We start from the raw sequence: 25338 nt of genomic DNA, 5'->3' as shown, positions 1-25338 counted from the left end.
TATACCACATACAAAAGTGTTATTTTTATTTTTCTTATGAAAACCTGTGGATTTTTCCAATAAGTACGTTCACTTTTTCAGACAGATCTGATGATGTTGTCCCCTCAAAAGGAATGCATCCAAAGAATGCAATTAAAATCTGTTCAAAAGCCATGGGGTATTTTATATGGCAGTAAAAACCCAGTTTCCTGCTGTAGATAGTCCCAATTAATTCTTCCCCTTTTTCCTTTTCATTGCTTTCCATTCACCTTCCTGTGTGGCAAGGCTACCAAGAAGCTCTTTCACTTTTCTTTTTCTGGCTGAATCTCTGTAAAACACACAAATCAACATACAAAATATTAAAATATTTCAGAAAGATTATATTAGTGAAAATAAGTAAGTATATTTAGACAATAACTATTAAATTATAAAGAGCCCCCCAACTCTTTAATTTCACCAGCACACACTTTAAATAAAAACATTTTGCATATTCTTAAACTAGAGAAATGAAGCTGCAAAATTGAAAACACTTCATATGATCTCAATTGAAAAGGTTTGTTTTTCCCCAAATTGTCTGATTTTATTTAAGATTAGTATGGTTGATTATTATTGTCAGTCTTGGCACGCAGCAAAGAAATGAACACACAGCAGAACAACCCCCAAACTGGTGCTGAAACAAAGGCTACATTACCTCTCCATGATTTCTGAAAGTTGCATTCTAGCCAGAAACTGGTTATCTTTCCGAATCTCACGAATGGCTCCTTTAAGTTCACGTTTATGCTTCTGAATCAACTGCTTTCTTTCTTGCTCCTTCTTGCTGCCTCCCTGCTTTCTTCCAAACTCTAAACTGAAATGAGAATGTATGTGTGAGCACAGAACACCTCAACAAAATCAACTTTTTCATGTTTATAAGGAGTGAGGTTTTGTATGAATACTAACTCAGTATTTTAATTCCTGCATATTATATGATTAACTTGCAAAATAAGGAGCTGCCCAATGAGCATACTGGAAAAACACTCACCAGACCTTCTAACTGCATGTCATCATCATGCAAACAACAAGCAGACAACATTTTCCAGAGAACAGTTACACTTCAATCCCCCATATGTAGCCTGCATTTGAACAGACTGAAAAAGCTAGAGTAGAAGAAGGAAAGACGTCTGGAGAAAGATGCAATCTCCCAGTACATTTTAAGTTTTTGCAGACTTTCTCTGCAGATGAATTCTACAGAAAAAATCTCATCAGTTACTTGGGGAAAAATGTGTATGGCAGAGGAAAGCTGTCTTCAATTACTAGAATAACTAAGGCAGACAATTTATGCCCCTGTAGATAACCAACATGGCTAAATAAATCAGCAGCCAGTATAAAGCATGCCTCCTGAATCAGAATACTGTTCTATTTCCTACAAAACCAAACTAGTGTTATTAAAATTTAATTCCAAACCAGAATACAAAAATGCACGTGGTCATTACAAGTTCTGTAAAAAAGGGGAAAAACACCCACATTTTTTTGTCATTGCTGCTGTTGGAAGGTAGAAAGCTGCTTGGTTGGGGTAAAGAGTGGAATGGGGTAAGTAGGTATGCTTAAAGGAATGCTTAATCTGACTGTTATGATCTGTGATGCGGAGTACAGGAATAGTCTGCCTTATCTTTTGCACCAGTGAAGCATCCCTCAGTACTTTCACCATCCATCCTTACCTTCATATAGTTCACATACATATGAACTACTCACTGGTGTTCTTCAGACTTGAGTGCCTGAGAGAGCATTTGGTAAAGCACCTGACTAGATAATAACAACAGCCTCTTTTGACCTTGAAATGTATTAATTTAAAATTGATTATATGAGTAAGAGTTGACTTCCAGTGCTACTTTCTCCACAAGATAATCTTTGCTCTATTTCTTAGAATTCCTCCTTCCTTTTCTTTCCCTCCCTACCACCCAAGTAGCTGGTCCCTTGTGATTTGTGCACAAAATCTAGCAGAAAAAGTTATCTGCTTTATGTTCTGTTTTCCAAATCCTTCTAGTTTGCTGAAAATCTTAATGTTTAAACCACTTTTCCTTTGCATCAAGTGTTGCTTTACTTACACTTTCACAATTTTAGGTGTATACTGTTTCAATGGCACTGGCTTCTTTTTCTCACATATCAGTGGGGTATAGTGTTTTACTTTGTTCTCTAGCTCTTTCAGAGCACTGTGATACCATTCCTGAAAATGCAAATCAAATTACAATTTTAAAAGCATATCAAAGACACCATAATTCACAAACTACTGTAAATTGAATCAACAGTAATGTTCTCCCCATATGTTCTTTTTCTGGGTAAAATCACTGCTATTCATTAGGACATTGCTGACACTGAAATGCTGTAAGCCTTCCAGGCTGGACTTTTTGAAGTCTATTAAGATGGTATCATGGACAGTAAGAAAGGTCTGCAGGTAGTTTCACCTAACAGAGGAAGAAGCAAGACTAAAGCCAGTTAAACTCAGACTCTGCCTTTCAGGGTCATTTTAAGAATGATTGATCATTTTGTTTATTCTGATGGCAAAAAATATAGGCCATTCTGAATTGTTTACGTTACAAAATCTTGTTCTCTAAGGATATTTCATGATGCCTCTTTGAGGAGAGGACAATTCTGCTACATTCAGAAGAGACAGATTAAAAATTTGAACCTCATTGCTAGAAAAACCAAACAACTGCCCTGTTTTAAGTAAGGTAGCTGGCCAGGTATATTTATGTTAGTTTTACTTAGACAGTTACACATACTACCTCATCAATTTGGTACGTGTATTTGGTTGTACCAAGGTCTTACAGATTCATTACAAAAGTACAAGAGCAACTGGATGACGGGACTACTAGTCTTATAAATTAAGTCACTCATGGAATGTAACATTATTACAAGCTAAGTGCTATTCTCTTCAGCTAGAGGGGCAAGATAAGATACACAGTGAAAAAAATATCTTTTCTAAACGTTCTCCACTCTTCTTTGGTTTTTCTGCAGAAACATCATTATGATTTTTGAAGAGCACAAAAGACAAATGCCTCACCCTTGAAAAAAAATCTCACTGATGCTTATACTTGGGTTTTGTTTGTTTTAGCACAGATGAAGATCACATAATTTATTAATAAAACAAACGTATCAATTATTTCATTCTCGAGGAACACATACCTGCATTTGTTCAGGATGTGCATTCACTGGCACATGTTGTGTAAGAAGTATTCTGACAGGATGCATTATCTCATGGAACGATGGTAAAGACTCATACAGAGCTGCACATTTTTTAATGAGGTCAAAACACAGGGCTAGACATGATAACCTGTTAATGCACAAAAGAATTTAACAATTTCACTTGCAAAAACTGTAGTGGATTTTCAAATAAAATGAATCAAATTAGATTTGGGAGCATTAGCAGTGTCTATTATTAAGACTGCCTGACAGAACCAGTTACAAGGCTGTTTCTAGTTGTTAATTCAGACTAAAAATTTCACTCTCCTACTATAAGCAAATACCCAAGAAATCCATTAGCAACAAATCTTTATGTCAGTGCACAGAGCACAAGCCAGTATTGTGTCTTTGCCACTGATTCTAAAAGTGTTCTGATACTGGTTCTGAAGTTCTAAAACTTTTTTGAAACAGAATTAGTTATTTTGGTTTTGGGTTTCTTTTTGAACTTCATAACAAAATGCTTACTCATTCCTGAAATAAGTTATACCGTAACACATGCACAAGGTGAAAAATGAGGCTGAACATGGTTAATGAACATGTTTAATTGTGGTCTTTCCTAACTTCAGTGTTTTATTACTGAAGTGTCAGTTTCTAACATCGTGTTTGTATGTAAACACAGTTACTTGCTTCTGAAGAGATTGACAGTTCAAAGTAGTGAGCACGTCCTCTGTCTCTACATCATCCTCATCAGTTCACAGCTGTACCAAAAAGGAATGGACGGGCTGAGCACTCCAGCAAGTGTTCTGCATAGTGTTCTGGCAAAAATTAGCAATTTCATATGCTACAGAGTAGTACCATAAAAATAAAGGAGAACAACTCACTACTCCTATTTTTACTCCTGAAGAGCACTTTCACCGAGATTACCCAAAAGATGGTCTGTTTGGGATTTCTCCTGTTCATATTCCCCACATACCTGATATGATTCATTTCTGTTCTGCTGGTTTCCTTTAATCTAGTCACAATACTCAATGGCAGATTTTGCTTCTGCCAACTTTCCAGATCCTTCTTATCACACACCAAAAGCAGTTCTGAATTTTTCCCCACTGGTGCAAATGGATGCACTACAGTATAGCCTAAAAAACAAGAACAATAATCATTAAACAGGATCAATTCTAAGCATTCTTTCTGAAGGAAGAAAAACCAAGAACTCTTTTTACGTTTTTAATCGTACTGCCTTAAAAAATACTTTATCAGTATTACATTTTTCTAAAATAATGGGAAACACTGGAGCATGGGTACAATCATAGGTAAGTGCTCTAGCCATGCCACCCAATTCACAGAATCCAAAGGCAGGGACTGGGAGAATGAAGTACCATAGGAGAAGATCAGGTTTGAGACCATTTAAGGAACCTAAATGTGCACAAGTCCATGGGACCTGATCAGATGCATCTGAGGGTCTGGAGGGAACTGGCAGATGAAGTTGCTAAATCTACCTGGACTTGTGCAAAGCATTTGATACTGGCACACACAACATCCTTGTCTCCAAAATGGAGACATGGATTTGACAGGTGGACCACTCGGTGGATAAGGAATTGGTTGGATGGTCGCACTCAGAGAGTTGCCGTCAACAGCTTGGTGTCTGGGTGGAGACCAGCGATGAGTGGGGTCCCTCAGGGGTCCATATTGGGACCAGTATTATTTAACATCTTTGTTGGGAACAGGGACAGGGGGATCGAGTACACCCTCAGCAAGTTTGTGGATGACACCAAGCTGAGTGGTGTGGTTGATACTCTAGAGGGAAGGGATGCCATCCAGAGGGACCTTGACAGGCTAGAAAGGTAGGCCTGTGCAAACCTCAAAGTTCAACAAGGTCAAGTGCAAGGTCCTGCACCTGGGTCAGGGCAATCCCAAACATGGATACAGGCTGGGCAATGAGAGGCTTGAGAGCAGCCCTGCAGAGAAGGACTCAGGAGTACTGGTGGATGAAAAACTGAATATGAGCCGGCAATGTGTACTCGCAGTCCAGAAAGCCAACCATATCCTGGGCTTTCAGGATATTTTCACACTTTCAAAAGAAGTGTGGCCAGCAGGTCGAGGGAGGTGATTCTGCCCCTCTACTCTGCTCTCCTGAGACCCCACCTGCAGTACTGCGTTCAGCTCTGGGGCCCCCAGCATAAGACAGACATGGACCTGCTCGAGCAGGTCCAGAGGAGGGCCACGAAGATGATCAGGGTGCTGGAACACCTCCCCTATGAGGAGTGGCTGAGAGAGCTGGGGTTGTTTAGCCTAGAGAAGAGAAAGCTCCGGGGAGACCTTATAGTGGCCTTCCAGTACTTAAAGGGGGCCTACAGGAGAGATCGGGAGGGACTCTTGATCAGGGAGTATAGTGATAGGACAAGGGGTAACGGTTTTAAACTGAAAGAGGGTAGATTTAGATTAGATATTAGGAAGAAATTCTTTTCTGGAAGGGTGGTGAGACACTGGAACAGGTTGCCCAGGGAAGTTGTGGATGCCCCCTCCCTGGAAGTGTTCAAGGCCAGGTTGGATGAGGCTTTGAGCAACCTGATCTAGTGGAAGGTGTCCCTGCCCATGACAGGGAGCTTGGAACTAGATGATCTTGAAGGTCCCTTCCAACCCAAACCATTCTAGGATTCTATGCATGGGGAGAGAGAAGACATGTAGGTACATGCCTGACCTGTGGCGAACAGGATGCACGGTTAAACTGCCAGTGAGGACGGAGTATTGGATATGCTTAAGAGGAAAGGGCAGGAATAGGACTTTCCCATGGAGTTACAAGTAGAAAGCTTTGACCAGAAAGTGGTCAAGCAGCACAGTGAGCTGGAGCAGGGAGAACCCACAGTTGCAGTACATCACCGAGCCTCTCCCATGACCTCTCAGCAGGTGCCCTCAGATACATGCTGTAAAGTTCTCTCCCACTCCAGCTAAGTAGTTTTAAAACAAGAACAGCACGGAACACTGGGGCAGGGCATACAGAAAACACTTAAGAATCACTGTGCTTCTGATCATAAGCTGATCTGTGAAATGGTACTTATAGAGCAACATGAAGGAAGCATCTGAGGAATTTCATGGCTAAGGGAGAAAATAATTTGCAGCCTCTGTGCCGGACCTTTCCTCCTGCCCCCCCCTTTCTTTGTTTTCCTTACATCCTGCAAGCTTGCAATGGAACTTATTTCAAAACTTTTTCAAACTGTAAGTTAAAGTTATTTACATGCTTTAGAACCTGTACATGGCTCTTTACAGACAGGCCAGAAGACAGTATGTTTAAATAACAATTCATAAGGTTTAAGACCCAAAGTTCTGAGACATTATGACACACAGACATATGCAAGATCAGGAACTAAGATACGTGAGTTTTATTATCTGCTTTACTTGAGAGAGGATAGCAGATCTCACTAACAATTCCATTAGCTAAAGCTATCAACAATGACAATTCCTTCCCACTCCCTCCACCTGCAGCTTTTCTCCTTTTTTAAGGTCATAATTGTTTTGGTTTTTTTTTTTAAGTCTAAAGCAGACTGTATTTCAGTCTTTTATGAAGTTGTATTCCATTAATTTCTTCATGTGAGAAATTTATGGATCAAGCTCATAAAATTAAAACAGTAAGAGTTCCATATGCTGATTCTACGTACTATCAAAACTGACCCCCAAGAAATTTTTTGGTGTGACAGTATATCAACACTCCAGAGAACTGGATGTGTGCTCATTTTAAAATATTCTGTGTTGACAGCCTAACCATCACATTTATCAGCAATACTTCCACCATGAATATTTAAAAATATGATTGGATACTTTGATAACTTGAAAACATTAATATTGACTGAAAAATTCTCAAAGAGAACACTGTGCCTCTTTTATTGAGCTTTTCCTCACTGATAACAGAAACTAACACCATGCAAATTTAACTAGTACAAAATCATTAAACAGAAATACAAGGGAAATTAAAAAAAAAAAGTTAACACTTGATCATCAATTACCACTAAATATTTTATAGTAATTTCTTATCTGATTTTGCAGAATCCTATATTTTAACTGTACCAAAAACCTTTATAGATCAAACATTCCTAAGAGATTACACAAAGGAGAAAATACTTTAAGTGCTATGTAACCCACCCACTCTGTAACCTCTTCCCACCTCCTTCTAAGAGTTCAGCTGTCTGTGTTCTGAGAATCCAGGGCTTAGCTCTGATGCAGCCCAGCTGTGTAACCTTGGCTCACACTTCAGAGGAAACTGCTAAGCTGTGAGAAGCAGCTGGGACAAAGTCTGTAGGGTACAGCCATACAAGATAGTAAAGGTGAAACTGCAGTGCTAAGCTTGTTGAGAAAGGGATCATTAGTAGCTCAAGAATTCAAAAGGAAAAAAATGCCAGCATGGAAAGGCATAAAAATCCTAAAGGGAAAAAAAGAGAAGGGAGCTGCAAGACAACCACTCAGTACTACTGAAGATGTACTGGAATACTGCAGCAACAGAAGCTGAACCTTCCTCACCAGACTGATGACTACCTAGAGAACAGAGACTCTTCAAGTGTCTTAACAAGAGTGACAAGCATATTAATATGTAGCCTGTAGTTCATTAAATCCCAGATGTCTTGTGAGTTTGCCAACAAATAATTGAATTTTTCACTTGAGAATATCCTGCCTGCAGAGTCTCTTCACGCATGCTAAGTGACACTCAGAGTGAACCAGACAGAGATACTAACACGAGTTATGTTACTATGCTCTGACAAAACTCCTTGTAAGTGAATTATTGTCACTAAACTTGTCAACAAAAAGGCCCCAGATCTAGAATAACTTTAAAGCTAGAAATGAATCCAAAAGAAAAAGTCGAAGAGGAAGGCTGGCAAATAAAAATCATTTGCTAGCACATGGATCAAATTGAAAAGAGTGGTTTATTCTCCCTGTTGTCTGTGCAAGTTGCTAAGTTTACACAGCTGTTACAGCACAGACTAATCCTGCTTGTGGGGATAGCTGCCCTCTGTTACACTACAACAAATCCATGTCAAATAAATAAAAAGGAAAAATACCAACTTTGTGATACACTTCTCTCATTTATCTTGGTGATACCGCTACTAGCTGAAGAGGGTATTATCTGCAGCATTAGCTGCTGCCTCACTGTGAAGATACAGGGTACTCATTGGGAATCCGTTAGGGACTGAATTTCAGGGCACAGTCCAATCACACAGTCTATTTAGAACAACAATACTGCAAAAATACTGCACTGGGGGCAACATGACTTCATCCCCTTTAATAACTTCAGTTCTTTCCTTCCTGCCAACACTAGAGGATCTAGTTCATAACAAGATGCCCAAGAATCAAGGTTGTGTATGGCTAACCTAGCAGATGATTTTGGTCTTTTGTTCAAAACAATAAATTCAGTGTGAAACATTTTTACTGAAATTTAAAAGATAAACCCTAATACTAAAATTTATTACTCATTTACGCTAAACAAACTCACCCTGGGCCTGTTTTTTGGGTAGAGATATGTGAATTACTCCAAGAAGAAAATTGATGAGTTCTGGTACAAATCTTCTGGAGAGAGATACATATTCCAGGAACAAACAGCATATAAACAACCCTTTAATAACATCTTGCAATGTTGTGATGCGACACTAAAAGAAAAAAAAAGGCACAAAATATTCATAATTAAAAGTCTATACAACACAAATATAGGATCTCCCAAAAAGTCAAAATATTAAATAAGTTGTACGCCTTTGAAATCTGTAAAATTATACCCTTTGGACTTACATGAAAAACATATTGGCTTTCCCTTACCCTCACTGAAGAGCATATGCAGAATTGAGTTAAGAAGTTTGTCAGAACTGGTTTAACCACTAGAAGGTGCTAAACCACAAACTAAGTTCAGAAACGAACCAAGGAAATATAAGGCTCAGAGCAACTTGGGCATCTGACAGCAACAGAACAACTAGCTCAAGACTTCTGAAACATATAAACAGAGTATTTGGATAGAAAAAGAAGGACATATTTTAACTGACTGCAATGCATTGCAGGTACATTTTCAAGGAAAACAAATACTGCCGATTTTTAAGTAAATATCTTTCTTAAGTAGGAGCAAATGCAATATATGGAAGAGAAATCACTAATGAATGATTTCAGACTATATTCAGTCTGTTCTATTAGTCCTATGTGATTTACCATATAAGGAATTCTTGTGTGACAGCTTGAAAAAAGTTATTAGATATGGTTTTGTGAGTTGGACTGTACTCTGCAAGGCTTTTTTCCTCTTCACTTTTTCTTCCAATTACTATCTGTGACTATACCAAACGCAAAGCTGCCTTTTCAGTAGTACATTTCCAATATATACATTAATGCTAACACATATATTTAGAGTCCTAGGAAGAAACAAGGAAATGAAGTTATATACTGAGATACAACATCATAGACCTACCTTTGTAAGTAGCTGACTCATATACATAAAAGCAGGTGTTACAACTGGATGCCAGAAGTCAGAAGTTGGAAACAGCAGAGATGTAATTTTCAAATAAATAAGCTGACAGCACATAAGACAGAGTAAGGCAAAATATAGTAAGACATTATTCCCAGGATCATGACTTTACACATATGTAACTGATGAATGAGTAACTGCCATGTAGTAGTCTAAAAATACTACAATATACATCATTTTGAGAAATCTGATATGATACCTGACCTATTTATTGAGATGACTGTTTAAGTTACACGAGAAAATGGAATATCCATTATAGGTCTAACATTGCATTAATTCAACGAGGCAGCTGGAAGAACAACCAAGAAGGAACTATGCCTCCCAACCCCATTTACTCCATGAGAAAATCTGACCCCCTTCAGCCCACCACAGTCACATACTCTCACACCAGAAACAAATGAGCAAGTGGCCACACAGGACCTGTGACACCTTTCAACAGGTCCTCAACATAGACAATTAAGTGACCAGGATCCTCAGGCACTAGCACACATCAACAAATAATGGTTGCAGTCAAAAGAACTAAACAGCGATTAGGTACACTTTTACTGAAGGGAACTTGTTAGAGAGCTACAAGTGATCTCCTGTCAAGACCTTAAAGGATGTTAAACATCAGTTGCGAGGTAATTCTGAAAATTATCTAAGTGGATATTTCCATAGTAAGCTAGATACAAGTAAAGTTTTATTGTTTCAGCTCTGTTTCTCTCTATGAAGTTTCTGTCATAAACAAATATTGTCCTGACTGTTTTGGTTACTAAATACCACAGTCCAAATTTCCGGTTAGATTAACTACAGGCACATATAAGGTCTACTAACACAACTGGTCTAAGGAACATTCATTCAAACAAGTGCTTTGAGAATAGGAGAGTGATATAATTCCAACCTAAAAGATAATGATGGCTTGAAACCTGAAAAAGTCCAGTGAAGGGAATCAGTCAGAAGTGTGATTGGTGTCATAAGGGTGACAGTGACAAAACAAAAATAGAAGTTAAAAGCACTCTACATTTCCTGCAAAATCCAAAACATCCTGAATAAAGACTCTTCAAAAGAATTCAATATAAATATTTTCCAAGCTGTAGCAACCAAGTCTTCTAAGCAAATCCTTCAGTCTATTTTCTTCTAATTGTCTAATTATTCCATTAGGCAGCACTGCTTCATCAAGCTGGGAGACAGAAAACAAGTAGTTCCCTTTGGATTACTGACTTACAGTTTGTCTTTGAAACTTTTTACTACAGTGAGCAAATACTCATTTTCCATACGCTCCATTGTTGAATTCCCTAACAGCCATTTACCTAGACACTGAAAAAGGAGTCTGTTCACATTTGGCATGGCCACTGAAATTTTGAAATATTAGTAGTATCAGAAGGAAAGGTCAAGTCTGAGTCATTAATTTAGCAATTATCATATATAAAGTACTAAGAAATGTTGTATTTTTATACCCATAATAATATTTCATTGTTATTTCTGTTAACCTAGGAGATAGTGCACTTCTATGGAGCACTTTTTTTAAACATTTGCACTTAACACAGTTAAAGAAATCAGGACATAACTGGTAATACCACTTCTTCCTAGAACTACCCATGTAAGTTTCATCAGGAAAACAAGAAATGTTCTGCTATGAAAACTGGAGTGGCAATTTTAAGATCTTTTCCCCTTATTAATAATACAGTCACACTTGTATTCTGAAGAACATGTGTGTAGAGGGTTGTTTGTTTGTTTCTCAGAGGTTTTTTCTGTTGTGTTTTTTTTTTTTTTTGTTACAACTTACCTCCAGAGAGGCAGTTTAAAATATTGAGAAACCTAAAAAGTCACAGATACTAATAATTCATTACATACTACTGTGAAATACAAAATTAAATTTAACATCATCTCACATTTACTAGCATCTCTGTACTAATGGAAAGAACAAGAGATTTTCGTAGCAGTATGCATTCGTTACCATGTCTAAACCTGGAAATGTTGCATGGTCTTTGACTTCAATTACTTCTTCCACTTCTTCCATATCATGTGCAGCGTCTCGAAGGATAAACTTAATACTGTCACTGGCTACCTCAGGAAACATCTGGCAAAGATCGTACAATGGCCTATTAACAAGAAACGTAAGTCATGATCAAGTTACACCATCAATATTAATAAAAAACTGATTTTTAAGCACCTGTAGGAAGATTTCTTGTGTTCTATCTACATTATAACAGTAACAAATTCCCTGAAACAAATTATTCTTTTTTAGAAATAGGCACCAAGTATACAGATTATTACTGTAATACACTTAGTTTACAGAGACATGTATTTTTCAATGGGCCTTGTGAGAGAGTATTTGATTTGGAGGTTTCTAAATCTTAAATAAAAAATAATTAAAAACTTTAAAATACACTCCCAAATCATCTGCTATAGTTAAAACATATCCTTCTGAATCTCCTAACTCTACATTTTACTGCACTGAGGTATGCTGGCACATACTAGGCAGCCCACTACTCTAAATACTCTTGGGCAATGTTAAACAACATGTGAGACAGCAATGTGGTTAGCAAAATTACTTGAAACAAGAAAAAAATACCCAGAAAATTAGGTCAGCTCCTGGCCTATGGTTAGCGCCTACAAGGAGATGCAGTCAGGAGTCTGCATCTGTTTGGTCAGAGTATTGCCAGTATTTTCAGTTAAAAATATCTCTAGTAATATTAATAAATCCCAGTTCTAGAAAACAATGAAAATGCGTTTACACTTTTTTTTACAAAGCCCCAGCATGTGTGACAGTAGCAACAGGTCAGTGCTCTTGCTGATGAATGCAACAGAGCAACGAATGCTAAAGCTGCACAGAACAGATTTTTTTAAAACTTATTTACTTTAGCACAAAATAAAAAAAACACATGCTGACAACTACATACAAATAACTCACTGAAAGAAAGCTGTCTAGCCTGCAAAGTCAAGATAGGAATCACAGACTAATTTGGGTTGGAAGGGATCTTTGGAGATCACCTGATGCAACAAAGCATGGCTAACTTCAAAACTGTATCAGGTTGCTCATGGCTTTGTCGAGTTTTGTATTTCTTCAAGGGTGGAGATTCCACAGCCTCTTTGGGAAACTTGTTTTAATGTTCAGCACCTTTGCTGTGAATATTTTTTTCCTTACATCTAATTGGAATTTCCCTTGTTGCAGCCTGTGTCCATTGATTCTCATCCTTCGCTGTATACCTCTGAGACAAATTTGGTGCTCTTGTCACTGTAACTGCCTGTTAGGTATTTGAAGACAGCAACGTCAAACTGACAACTTCCTGCAAAGTGTTTATTTGGAGCTTTTGTATGAGCTTACCACAACACTCTCTAATCCCATTTTCATCCAGTTCCCTGAGTGAGTTCATAGAATGGAAATGCATGGAAAAAACAAAGATTGCACAGGGAACTGCACACCGTCACTGCAAAGCTTAAAATCCTTAATCAGCAGTCTAAATAACTTCATATACAGAAATTTGCATGCATACATAATATTATTTATCCACTACCCACGAAAAGCATTTTGCAGATCAAAAATTGCATTCTGAGGTTTTGAAAATGTCTTGGTACAATTAATAGCTCAAGCAATACATGAAAAAAGTTGTAACACTATAGAGCTAGAGAGTTACCAGTTGCCTACAATCCCTACAGAACTATTCAAAACAAACAACATGCTAAGTGCTTTACCCTAGGTAGCTTTTCTCTTTAAATCATAAAGGAGCAAAAGTCCATAGGATTTATTACTTACAGGACCAGTCTGTCAATTGTTCTGAGCTCTGGTATATCCAGAGTTGCTAACTCCCCAATATACTCCAAAAGGAAGCCAAACAATTTCTGCAAGAAGCATAGTATGTTAAAATTATTAGGGTTTTTTTTCATCATACATATTCTTAAACAGCACAAAAGAACAGTGATAAAGAAGATAGAAAATGAAGAGTGGTATGTTGATTCTACTGCTATTCACAAGATAGAAGCCTGTATGTTTTACACTGCTTCCTGAATACTTACTAAAACTTACTCTGGAATCCAAAGTTAATTTTAAACCTTAAAACAAAACAAACCAACAAAAACCCCATACTTCCAACTTTGCTTTGTTTCCCACTGCAAGGCTTGGATGATTGCATTTCTGAATTCTCTCCAGTATAATAAGCTGTTGTTCTATTGTTCTTCCAGCCAATAAAGACTTAAACGTCTCATAGGACTCAGGAACTAGAAAGTAAAAACAAAAATTGACCAGACAAAAATCTCAAACTTAATATATTTAATTCAAGTGAACGTCTAACAGATTTCCAATTTGAAAATGTTATTATTCAGAAAAAAAAAGATACCACACAACTTTTGAATAATTACCTTTTAAACACTAATAACCTATCAGCATATATGTAATATCATATATATGAACATAGTAAGAAAATAATGTAAATGTTTTTCAGCGATTAACATTCAATTCATCCTGTATTTGCTGCCTAAGCTGAGCACAACACAAAGCAGAATTAAACTTAAGCACACATTCAACCATAAATTTACCATAATACAATTAGCTCTATGTTTAATTCACACCTAACTAGCTTTTGTATGAAGGATATTAAGAAAAGGAAGAATCTTGCCACTAATAGAAAATAATTTAAAAAAATCCAACCTGGCATATATTTAGTCTCTTGCATAAGTTCACATGCTAGAAAGCATCCTAACTGGTTATGTTTGAGTTATTTTAATGTGACTGCTTTCTGGTTAAAGCAAAACCTGAATGTAATTTAAAAGGCTTTGTGTAACATAAGTGATCTCCTTTTGATGGAAAAATGCAAGCACTTAAGGAAGTTGTTTGAAAGGTTGTTTAATATTGCGACAGATACTTTCGTTAGAGAAATCTATACTAGGACAATAGTTAGATGCATTATGGACTTAATATTAATGAATGTTTTGTGTACTACTCGAAACGTGCCTCCTCCTTCCTCCTAGGCACAGACCCAAACAAACTTTGAGTGTCTCTATTTAACAATACTGCAATGTTACATCACAGGGATTAAACCTCAGAATCCTGCCTCTCCGAGCATCTTCTCTGACAAAAATGTTAGTCCAAACACTAGAGAAAGTAACCTGTTCTCATTTGAGTACGGATAATAGAATACTATTCTGGCTTCCCTTATGCAAAGCACTAGCACTTTGGATCGGATGTGCTGGTGGCCTTCAGAAAGGAGTACAAATCTTTTCATTTTTCTCCCCAGTATTTATCTTCCCATTCTAAGGCTGCTTGGAGGAGCAGAAACAGCTCTGGGGTGAAATAGACCTGGTTCCCACTGCTCATAGCATGATTAGGGCTGATCACTAAGAACAGCAGTTACTGGCTACTCTTGGAATAGTGGAAGACAACTATGAAGCAAAACTTCATGGATGAACAGGAATACGTAATCCTACAGGGCAGAGAAAGAGACTGGTTATAAGCCCCCAGAAGACAACAGGGATCTCTGGATCAGTCCTTTGCTTACCAGCAAATGTATAGGGAAGCTCTGATTTGGCAGCTTCCATTTTTGGATCTAGTTCCTTCACATTCTGTGATTCATTTTCACTTGTCTTGTGTTTCTTCTGTTCTTTATTTCCTGCAGCTTCTTCTTCACTCTCAAGGTCAGATTCAAGATCAGAGTGGCTATCTGCAGCACCATCCTCCTCATCTTCACTAGCAGATTCTTCCTCACTTTCTCCTTCGTTCTCATTATCTTCCTTCCCACCTTCCTCTTCTTCCTCGTCTTTTTCCTCCTCCTCCTCTTCAATATTAATTTTTCCATCCTGTTAGTAGAGAAAATAAGCCAGTTAAAACGCTGATAAAGTGACAGCACCTCACCAGAATCACCATGGAAAGCTATCATTAAATACACATGAACAGGATCTGAGCCTTTTTACCCTGACCAAGCAGTGAATGGCAGCAGTGCCGGCCAATAAGGGATTTTAAGGAGAGAACATGCTTACAGATATAAGAATAGTAGGGTATTTCCAAGGGGCTGTTAGAAACTGGAAGAACAGGAGGTAGTATATGAAGACTAAAAGAATCGACACAGAAGTAAAAGCTACTAGCAGATGATATGAAAAAAATCCAACATCGCTTACAGAAGCATTCCTGGTTAAAAAAAAAAATATTCCTTCTATGTATTAAAATAGCATGTCAGATAAATATTTGTTCCCATCCTGATTTTATTAATCATCAGTTTAAATTCACATTCACAATTTGTATTCTCCCCTTCGAGGACAACAGCAATTCCCTTGCTACTTATATGTAAGAGGATGAGAGGATCAGTATGCACACACATGCACCACAGTCAGGGTGACTCACTACATCAGCTTTAAAGTTATATTGCTCTGCCACCTTAATCAAAGCTACTTCATAGGGGAAGGGTTCTTTCAGAAACACACTCATCCTCAGGCTGAAATTTGGTGGAAGTTTTATCAAATACAGCAGAAATTTTAAAAAAATGACCAGAAGGGCTAAAGCCCTTTCTTCAGCCCAGTAGGCTAACAGAATTGGCTACTATAATAGCAGGAGTATAGTCACTATATTGAGGGAAACAACTATTCCCCTCTACTCGACACTTTTAAGACTACATAGAATACAGCATCTGGTTTTGGCCCTTCAAATACAGTGAAGACATCTATGAACTGCAGCGAGTTCAGCAGAAAGCCACCAGGATTGTTGAGCGGCTAGGGCACCTGCCCTATGAGGAAAGGCAGACCTGGGCTTGTTCAGCCTGGACCAAATAACCACCTTCCACTACCTACAAGGGAGATCATTGATAAGGCAGAGCAACACCCTTCATCACAGTCCACAGCAGGAGAATGAGAAGCAACAGGCCTAAGTTGAAACAAGAAACGTTCAGACTGGATATAAAGAGAAACTTTTTCATGGTATGGACAGTCAGTGGAACAGACTGCCCAGAGAGATGTGCAACCTCCATTCTTGGAGATTTTCCAAGAACAGACTGGATAAAGCCCTGAGCAAACTGGTGATTTCATAGCTGACCCAGCTTTGAGCAGGAGGTTGGACTAGAGGTCTCCACAGAGGTCACTTCCAAACTCATTTTCCCCATCTTCTTTTCAGACTCTCAAAATTCTGAAATTTTAAACCTTACCTTGTAAGACAATAAACATCTGTCATCTTTATCCAGGATAAAGCCATCAGCTAGATCATCAGCTGACATGTGGCTAGGTTTCTTTTTATTCGCCTGTTCATCTATTCCACGCATTCGACGTAGTCGATCTGCCTGTGTTTTAGAAGAAATGCCACACACTGATGTGAGCCATCTAGATCAATCAGGTAACTACACCAGAATGAAAGATCCCTCAAATACTACAGCTAAGAAAATCAAAGGGAAAAAAAAGTTAACTGGGATTACTCAACAAGTTGATGAAAAGACAAAACAGCAACTTGAGAAATTATGGGCAAAAGCTGATGATGCCTTATTTTTTTGTGGGGAGTGCAATCTGATAAGGGCACATACACAATTGGATTAGCTTTTGGAAGGCTTTAAAACTGGGTTTACCAGAAGCATTATGTTCTCTCATTTTAAAATTTACCCGTTTTGCTTATGAGACAATGCATCATTACTAGAAAATGTAAGCTTCTAAAGTGTTTTATGATTCTGCAATGTTTATCTGTGTTTCCCATATGTGTAACAAGTTTATAGTAAACACAGTCCTATCCTAAGATTTTTAAGATATACTAAATTTGCAAATAGACTCAATGGGCAACATCTGAACCAATCATTTACAGAAAGATTTCCACCTGGGCAACCAGAGAGACTGTGCATCAAATAAGATGACAAGAACAGAAAAGAAAGTAAATCCTTCTTTCTGTTCTGCTATTAGCTACTGAGCTGTTCTGAGGTAATCTGAACATACTGAATCCCTGTGGTCCTAGAAGTGTCCCTAGTATACCAACAGAAAAAAAGGAGAGAAACATTTACCAAATTATTCATTCTTTCTGTAAGACTCAGAGCTCCATGTAATAAAAAGAGCGTGCAACTTTTCCCAAAAGAATCCTATTCCTCTGCAAAGCAAAGCTATACACATGCCACCCCTTGAAGACTCTTGCAACACCAGAAGAAAACAATAAACGACTTGCCAGTGTATTAATTCAACTGCTGTGCAATCTGATACTCCCCCTTACTGACTTAGAAGCATCTCTCAACTCCAAGTAATTTAAAACATTTAAAGGCAAATCGAAGGCAATACATTTTTATTGAAGAAAGATCAACCCATTTCATAAACCTCACTAGTCACATACTAAGCCTATGTTTTTTTGTTGTAATATCAGATTGCAAACAAAACACAAACAGAAGATTTCCTGAATTCACCCTCTGACAAATTGCAGTTTAGTACAATATGCCACTTTCAATCTAAGGTCAAGCAATGAACATAAGTGGTCACTCCCAAAAGACAGGCCACAAAACAATCTAAAACCATAAACGGTATACCTCCAGCTTCTGGAGTCGCGCCTGCTCCTCTTTTGCCAGTTCTTCTTCTGTCTTCATCCTTTCTGAAGGTTTCGCTTTCATCTCAAATCCAAGTTCTCGCACAATCATATCATATTCATCAGGCTGAAGAAATATTTATGTAATTGTTTATTATCTTAAGTTTTATTATTCTGCTTTGCAGCCACCCCTCTGCCAGACTAACAGCTAAGAAATAAGACAGATATAAGGAAAAGACTGTTTCCAAAGAAAGCTGCAAGAACATTCAACTCAGTATTAAGACAAGGAATGGAATGAACACTTGAACAGAAATTCTCTGGGAATTCTACCACCACCACCCCCATTTAAGTTACTCACAACTGAAAAAACTTACAAATAGTATCTTAAATAAAAACTGGTTTACTTATTAATTGAAAAACTTTAAAATATTGTTTATTAATAAAATACTATTTTCTCAAAAGCAGGTAGAATTAATAATTTTATCGTTTACATTTCACTTTAAACTGTCGGACATGAGCTAAGTCTTTGTTATCTTAGTTTCATAGATGTCTGTCTTAAAGAAAACAAAAAGGGATGCTGATATTCAGTGAGTTTAAGCAGCCCACTTGGCAAAACAGTCACTAGCAGAGATTACATTGGACTTGGGAATAGAGTCTTCCTGATACCCGCTTAAGTCACTAAACCATACAGCTTCTCTAAAATTCAGTTCTAGGAATTTTTCTTCTTACGCACGACTAAATAATTTTCTCCAATTCAGCGATAATGTTATAGAGCATTACTAATTCACACTTTGCATCCTTGGTAATTCTTAAATTGGATCCACACACATGAAGCAAGGGAATCTAATCTTCCTTTTCAGCAAATTATGATGATGAAATTTTTATCTAAGATACCACATTACCAACATACTAGAGTATTCAGCATATTATGAAACATCTTAAAAACAAAATTCAATACATCAAAATATGAACTTGTGATCCAGTATCTTCTGTTCGTTATTTGAGATCAGTTTTAACATAAGATCAGTTCATTAGTTCAATCTTTCAAAAACTGAATTCTACTGCCAAGGAATAAATGGAAATTCACAATGTTCTGCAATATAGTACAAAATTTCTACAAGAAAAAAAATAGCGCAACGCATTACAATACCTATTCTTAGATTTAAAAGACTATTTCCCTTAGTATAAAATACGAATGACAGAAAAAGCTTTGAGACCATAAGGCATCTATTCAAAAGTTAAATATTTTCATTCCCTTTTTGTAGAGACAGTACCCAATTTACAAGGAAATGTTTGTTGTCAAATAAACGTTTTTTTATCCAAGGAACACTGCAAAGGCAGTCAAACTAAGTCAATGTTCTCAACAGTTTTAGTTCTTCAAGAAAATGTATTTGTCATAAAAATAAGCTGTAGCCAACAATGTTGTTCAACTTGCAACGTCTCTCAGATTTGATAACTAATGAAAAACAATAGGTAATTAAAATCAGATAAATCATACTAAACCCTGTATTTCTCCAACTAACCAAACCGTCCTAAAACTGTAGCATTCCTTCAATATGAATACCAGGCAACATTTTATTTTACAAAGTGATGAACTTTGCCTTATACTTCAGCCACTATAAGTCAAAACCACAAGTTATTAGAAAGTAGTCTAGCCAAAACTTTACCTTGGGTTTTTCTACTTCTTTGTCCTTTCTCTCCGACTTCGGGGTTTTGCGAGCAATAAGGGTTTGGATTTCCTTCCAGTCATTGTCAAGCTTTTCTGTGAGTTCTAATGCACTTTCTCTCCGAGTTTGCCTCTCTTGCTAGAGAAAAACAAAACAAAAACAAATGCAGCAGTTATGTTCAGATGAACATGACGTAGCATTTACAATGTAAAACCAAAATGCTGTCTTTAGCAAACAAATAGTTTTAAATATTTAACATTTTAAAGGTGTAAACATTCTTTGTGGAGGAAGCAGTATAGAGTTACACTGAATGGCACAAGGGTTGCATACAGAAAACGTCAGGAGTCAACAGAAGGGGAGACTAGGGGCTACAAAAGATATTCAATGCATAACCTAATATGCCTACAAAGTCAGATGGACTTTATTCAAGGAGCTTGGACTCTTCTCCTAGACAGCTATCTCCTTTGTCTTCTATGCCACTACTATTTTATTCCGCAAAGACAGAAATTGTGACAGCTTCTTATTCATGCTCATTTATACTTCAGGGCTAAAAACTCACCTTTTCTTGTTTAGATTTGGCTATCATCTCTTCTATGAGTTCCTTCCTAGATTTAGGTTTTTCCTCCTCTTCATCTTCCTGCCCACTTGATGCTTTTTTACGAAGGAGGCCTCCACCCCCTCCAAAGTGAGCAGCAGTTAATTCAGCTAGAAAAAAAAAAGTAGATTGTGAATCCTTTTCAAATGCATACATGAGTGCTGGTGTTGCTGGGACAGTATCTACCTATTCTTTGAGAATGGGAGCAATTAAAACTACTGAACCAATCATGTACTATTCTCATCCCTACGGGAATGGCCATACCAAAAGAGATTGATGCTAGACACATAATTTACGCTGACAAACATTTTGTATGAGGTAGGAACATGTTTTTTCAACATTTTAACTAGTATTTAGGTGCAGAAGTGCAAGAAAGCAACCAGAAAATTCACACTTCAGATTCTGCCCAAAGGGCTCGAAATACAGGTACCTATGTATGCTGAAAAGCCCACAGATGAAAGAAGTTGGCCGGGTAGGTAGTTCCAACTTAACATCTGCTAAAATCCAGAGAGCTGTTCTATGTGTGGTTAAGAAGTAATCAAATCTGGCTTAAAACATTCCAACCAATTACATAATATTCTTTCTCCTTGAAAGACAGTACTGAACAAGTTATGTACATGTACCAACAACAAAACCAGTAATGGGATACTAGCTGACATGTCTTACCTGACAGTGTTCCTCTTTCTTCTGTGTCACTGTCACTATCAATAATATCATTTAGTTTTTCAATTTCTGCCAAAGATTGGCCATAATGAGTCAATTCCTCGTCTTCATTAAGATTATAGATATTCTTCTTTCCATAATTTTGCTAAGAACAATAAAACAAACCAATTAAATAACAAAATATTTTTAGTTCCCAGGCAACAAGTTAATAAAGCCTGCATTTTTAATGCTAGTTGAGGAGATTCTTATTTCAGTGTTCTGCTGGAACAAAACACTGGAATAAGAGCACTACCAGACCAATACTTTCATTCAAATACATTAAACCTTAAGTGAGGGAATATGATGTCTCTGTTATTCTTATACTAATGTAGAAACAGAGTAACTCAGAAAACCTAAGGAAGCTTAAGTTTTATCTGTATATTAGTAACATCAATTCTTAATTACTGCATTTCAGGCCTAATGAAACAGACTATAACCTATAGAAATTATCAGTAGAATATGGTATTACACTACTCAATTCTGGAGACTTGAGTATGATGAGGCAGAAAAAACAGTACTGCACATACAAGAATTGTATCTTGTATGTATGTGTATGTATCACATTACAGAACGACAGCAAGTTACAGAGTTCTAGTCAACAAATGAAATGGCTGCTGTTCAACAGCTGTACTGGAATCTGAAAGTGTACTTGATGGTGGTTGCCTTTTCCTAATGCAATTCCCAAATCATAGTAGTCAAAGTAGTCAAAGAAAACCAATCAATCAATGAATCTGCTTAAAACTGGCTTTCCTGCACATCAGTGCTCAAAAGTTGCCTTTTGCCTTTTCCTAATGCAATTCCCAAATCATAGTAGTCAAAAAGAAAACCAATCACCAATCAATCAATGAATCTGCTTAAAACTGGCTTTCTTGCACATCAGTGCTCAAAAGTGCTCAAAGAAATTTCTGCTTCTAAAAGTTGTCTTGCAAAACCAGAAAGTTTTCATGAAAAATTTTGGATTCCCACAAAAAACTGCTTTTTCATAAAGTTCCAAACATATAAAATCAAAAAGAAAGCATTACTCTGCAAAACCCTCTGTCAAGGGGGACACTCCTAACCTAAGAAGTCAAGTGTTTCTTGTTGTTTTGGGGGGGTTTGTTGTTTCTTTTTGTTTGTTGTTGGTTGGGGTTTTTTTTAAATTCCTATACTTTACCTGTCTTTCCAAAGTGAATCGTCTGATCATCTTTTCCTCTGGACTTATTTTGGTGTTATATTCACCAAAACGTTTATCTTTAAACACATTTGTCTTTTCCCTTTCTTTATATTCTTTCAGTAATGTTTGGGTACGCTAGAAGAAAGAAAAAAAAAAAGGGTATCAAATTAAAAAACAAAGAAAGTAACTACTTGCAAAGCCAAGGCAAAAAATGGCTCCATGGTAACCTGGCAACATAATCTAATTTATCAGAATGCAATGAAAGAGAAGGAAAAATTAACAAGAAGAGATGGGAAGCTCATACAATATATTCAGAATCATTAAGTTCTCTTACAAGCTACCCATATGAAGATAAAATATGGTACACTGTATCTCACCTTTATTTTATCACATATAAAAACTCTGCAATGCCACTGAAGAATTCTGATTTGTCTGAAGCTTAGTATACAAGAGTAATATATTAAAGAAAGCAAAAAAGCCCCAGTGCCAGCTGAACCTCTTTTGGTCTTGTCATCTGAGACATAAAAAACCCCAAATGGGTACATACATTCATTTAGCGCTCTGCTTTAGTGTTGCGTACAGGGAGGTTATGCGTCAAAGTAGTAAAAGGAAGTTTAGCAGACCTATATGAGGTAGTATGTGCTGTACTTGTGGTACAGGTAAGGAGACAGGTTTACTTTTCAATGCCAGCAACCTAATTCATGACAAGCATTTGATTTACCTTACTATTAAATAAAACCCAAAGACCCAAAATGTGATATTAAACATTCATACAGTTTTCTAAAATCTGGGCAAATAGTAATGAAGACTGAAAGCTAATTTATAATTTCATGATGAAGATATTATATAGTTTCTAAAGGAAGAAAATGCTGGCCGTGTTTAGACTGGAAAAAAATCCATGTTTATTTAAAACACATTAACTGAATCTTACAGAAAGGTACTGTTGCTATTCATATCACCATGAACTCACAAACCGCTGCACTGAAGGAAAAGGCAGTTTCCTACAACAGGCCTCCGCAGCCTCACTGAACATTCACAACTTTCAGACACTGTTGTAACTAACACCAGAACTCAGGTTTCATCTACTACTGTGCCAGTTCCACCTTGTATTTACTTCTATATAATTATATAAATTATCATGCAGCTTAAACACTGTGCATGAACTTTAATATCTCTTAATACCTTGGATATAGAAAAGCACTTTTGTTTATCAATTATTTGATGTCCTCTCTCATTGATAAAAAATTATTTAATGCATCACCTCTCACAATGCATGCAAAATGATACACTATCCATTTCCTTTTGCTGTGCTATTTTTAAAAAGAACTTCTCTTTTCATTAAGTGCTTTAAATTCCGTTCGACCACAGATTGTAACACGTTCAGAGAAAATCTCAGGGGCAAGTGTTCAAATTATGCTCTTTTCAGCTTTAACAGAATCTACAGAGGTTTTAACTTCTTTCCTGGTTTGTTTGAAGGGACAGATCATAAAAAATTCCAGTCCTTCACTCAAGGATAGGGTAAGTTGCTGGAACCCCAGATGCATAGTATAATGCAACATTCTCCCTTATGCGTTATGGATTTTGGTCAGGTAGCTAGTGATGTCAGTAGAGAAAGAAAAAGAGGCAATTGTAAAAGGGCGTAAGGGTGGAAGATAAAAGATTTACTCTTCTTAAGTTGTACAGTCATTCTTATGAGAACAATGATGACAAATCATTATTTTGCATCACAACACACTTCTACAATGCAACTATTTAACCAGTGCGCAAAAAGACATCTGCATGTTTTCCAAATCAATGGTAGTTTCTTTCTATCCACACATTTCCCACTGCATTCAGACCTTAGTGCCCTTTCAAGCTTTCACTATTACAACAACGATGCACCATTATCAAGAAGCTTAACATCCTGCAACAACCAAAACTGACCAACATAATGTACACTGACAACCACCTGCACTCTGGTCCAGTATTTGCTTGCCGACAACATGTGCCGTTGTACTCCAGACCTGCGTAATTTGAAAAGAGAATCATTCCCACACATGCAATAAGGGAGACTTGCACTACTGAACCCTGTGGATCGCATTGGAGAGATACGTTTTCAGCAGGCCCTCCATCACCACCTTAGCAATGTGAGGTGACCAGCCACTCCTCCTGCGCACAACGGAGGCAGTCTCTTCTCTCACCTGCGATGGCTCCAGGCTTATCACCTCTCCACCACAGCTACATCTACAGATGCCATCCTTCTTCCCAACTTTTGATGTCCTCTTACCTTCTTGATGGCCTTGGACCGTGAGACACCAGGCAGCCCTACATCATTCTTGGTCTTCCTCCCCAAGATGTTAAACTTCTGCCTGTTGACTTTCACCTCAAAGGGGTTGCTCTTGACCATGGCCATAGCTGACTTCACTGGGCCCTTGGCTGTGGAGGGCGCTGAGGCCTTTCGCTTCCGCTTAGCTGCCTTCCCCATTTTCGGTTTGGCTGCCGGCGTGGATGCGTGTGGGGAAGGAGAGGCTCAGTACTCACTCAGAGCGCAGGGGCCAGGGCTGGAGGTGCAAACAGGCCGAACAAAATGGCGCCCGCGGGTGGGGGGGGAACCCTCCGCACTACCCCTCGGGCCTGACCACTGCCCTCCGACGCTCCCCCCGAACCTCGTGAGAGCCGGCGGGGGGGCGCGGAACGGAGCAGGGGAAAGAGCGGAGCAGTAACAGCGCTCCCCTTAAACCGGCGTGCCCCGGCGGTACCACACGCGCACCTGCAGCCTCGATCCTCTCGCGAGAGCTTCGCCCAACTATCGCGAGATGTGCCGCTCTTCTCCCCTCCCGCTTTGGGGCGAGCAGGGGGGGAGGCCGGGAAAGGTTTAACGCACTACATACCCCAGCACACAGAGCGCGGCGGGCGCTGGGGAGACGCGAGCGCTGTGACGCGAAGCCTGCTGGGAGTTGTAGTCCTAGGGAATAGGGAGGAGGAGGCGGCACAGGGGCGCAAAGGCGGAGCTGGCTGAGGCGGGCGGAGGAGGGCGGTAGAGCCATGGTCGGGGCGGGCGGTTGCTCCCTGCTCCTTGCCTCCGCCCTCGGGGAGGGGGAGGCTGGTGCCGGGGCGAACAGCGGGTGATGGGGAAGAGGCGAGCGCAGCGCTGAGGTCCTGCGGGGCCGGATGAGC

The 25338-nt window shown here is 38.3% G+C and overlaps 1 protein-coding gene across 1 annotated transcript; it reads right to left on the bottom strand.

The window, feature by feature from the left end:
• NOP14 (NOP14 nucleolar protein) lies at positions 1–24646 on the bottom strand. Its single transcript, XM_009285383.2, has 18 exons — positions 24449–24646; positions 22183–22317; positions 20994–21135; positions 20292–20437; positions 19733–19870; positions 18070–18192; positions 16726–16857; positions 15094–15391; positions 13686–13816; positions 13356–13441; positions 11556–11700; positions 9563–9664; positions 8612–8765; positions 4112–4271; positions 3142–3289; positions 2064–2182; positions 671–826; positions 1–307 (listed from the first exon to the last, which is right to left on the bottom strand). The coding sequence occupies exons 1-18, from the start codon at positions 24644–24646 to the stop codon at positions 208–210; spliced, it is 2613 nt and encodes an 870-aa protein (XP_009283658.1). The 3' UTR covers positions 1–207.
• Between the last annotated feature and the right edge of the window lie 692 nt (positions 24647–25338).

This window comes from Aptenodytes forsteri, unplaced genomic scaffold, assembly GCF_000699145.1.
Source record: "Aptenodytes forsteri isolate BGI_AS27 unplaced genomic scaffold, ASM69914v1 Scaffold88, whole genome shotgun sequence".
In the NCBI taxonomy this organism is placed as follows: domain Eukaryota; kingdom Metazoa; phylum Chordata; class Aves; order Sphenisciformes; family Spheniscidae; genus Aptenodytes; species Aptenodytes forsteri.
Note: the sequence above shows the minus strand (reverse complement) of the source record. Positions and strands in the feature narration are given on the sequence as shown.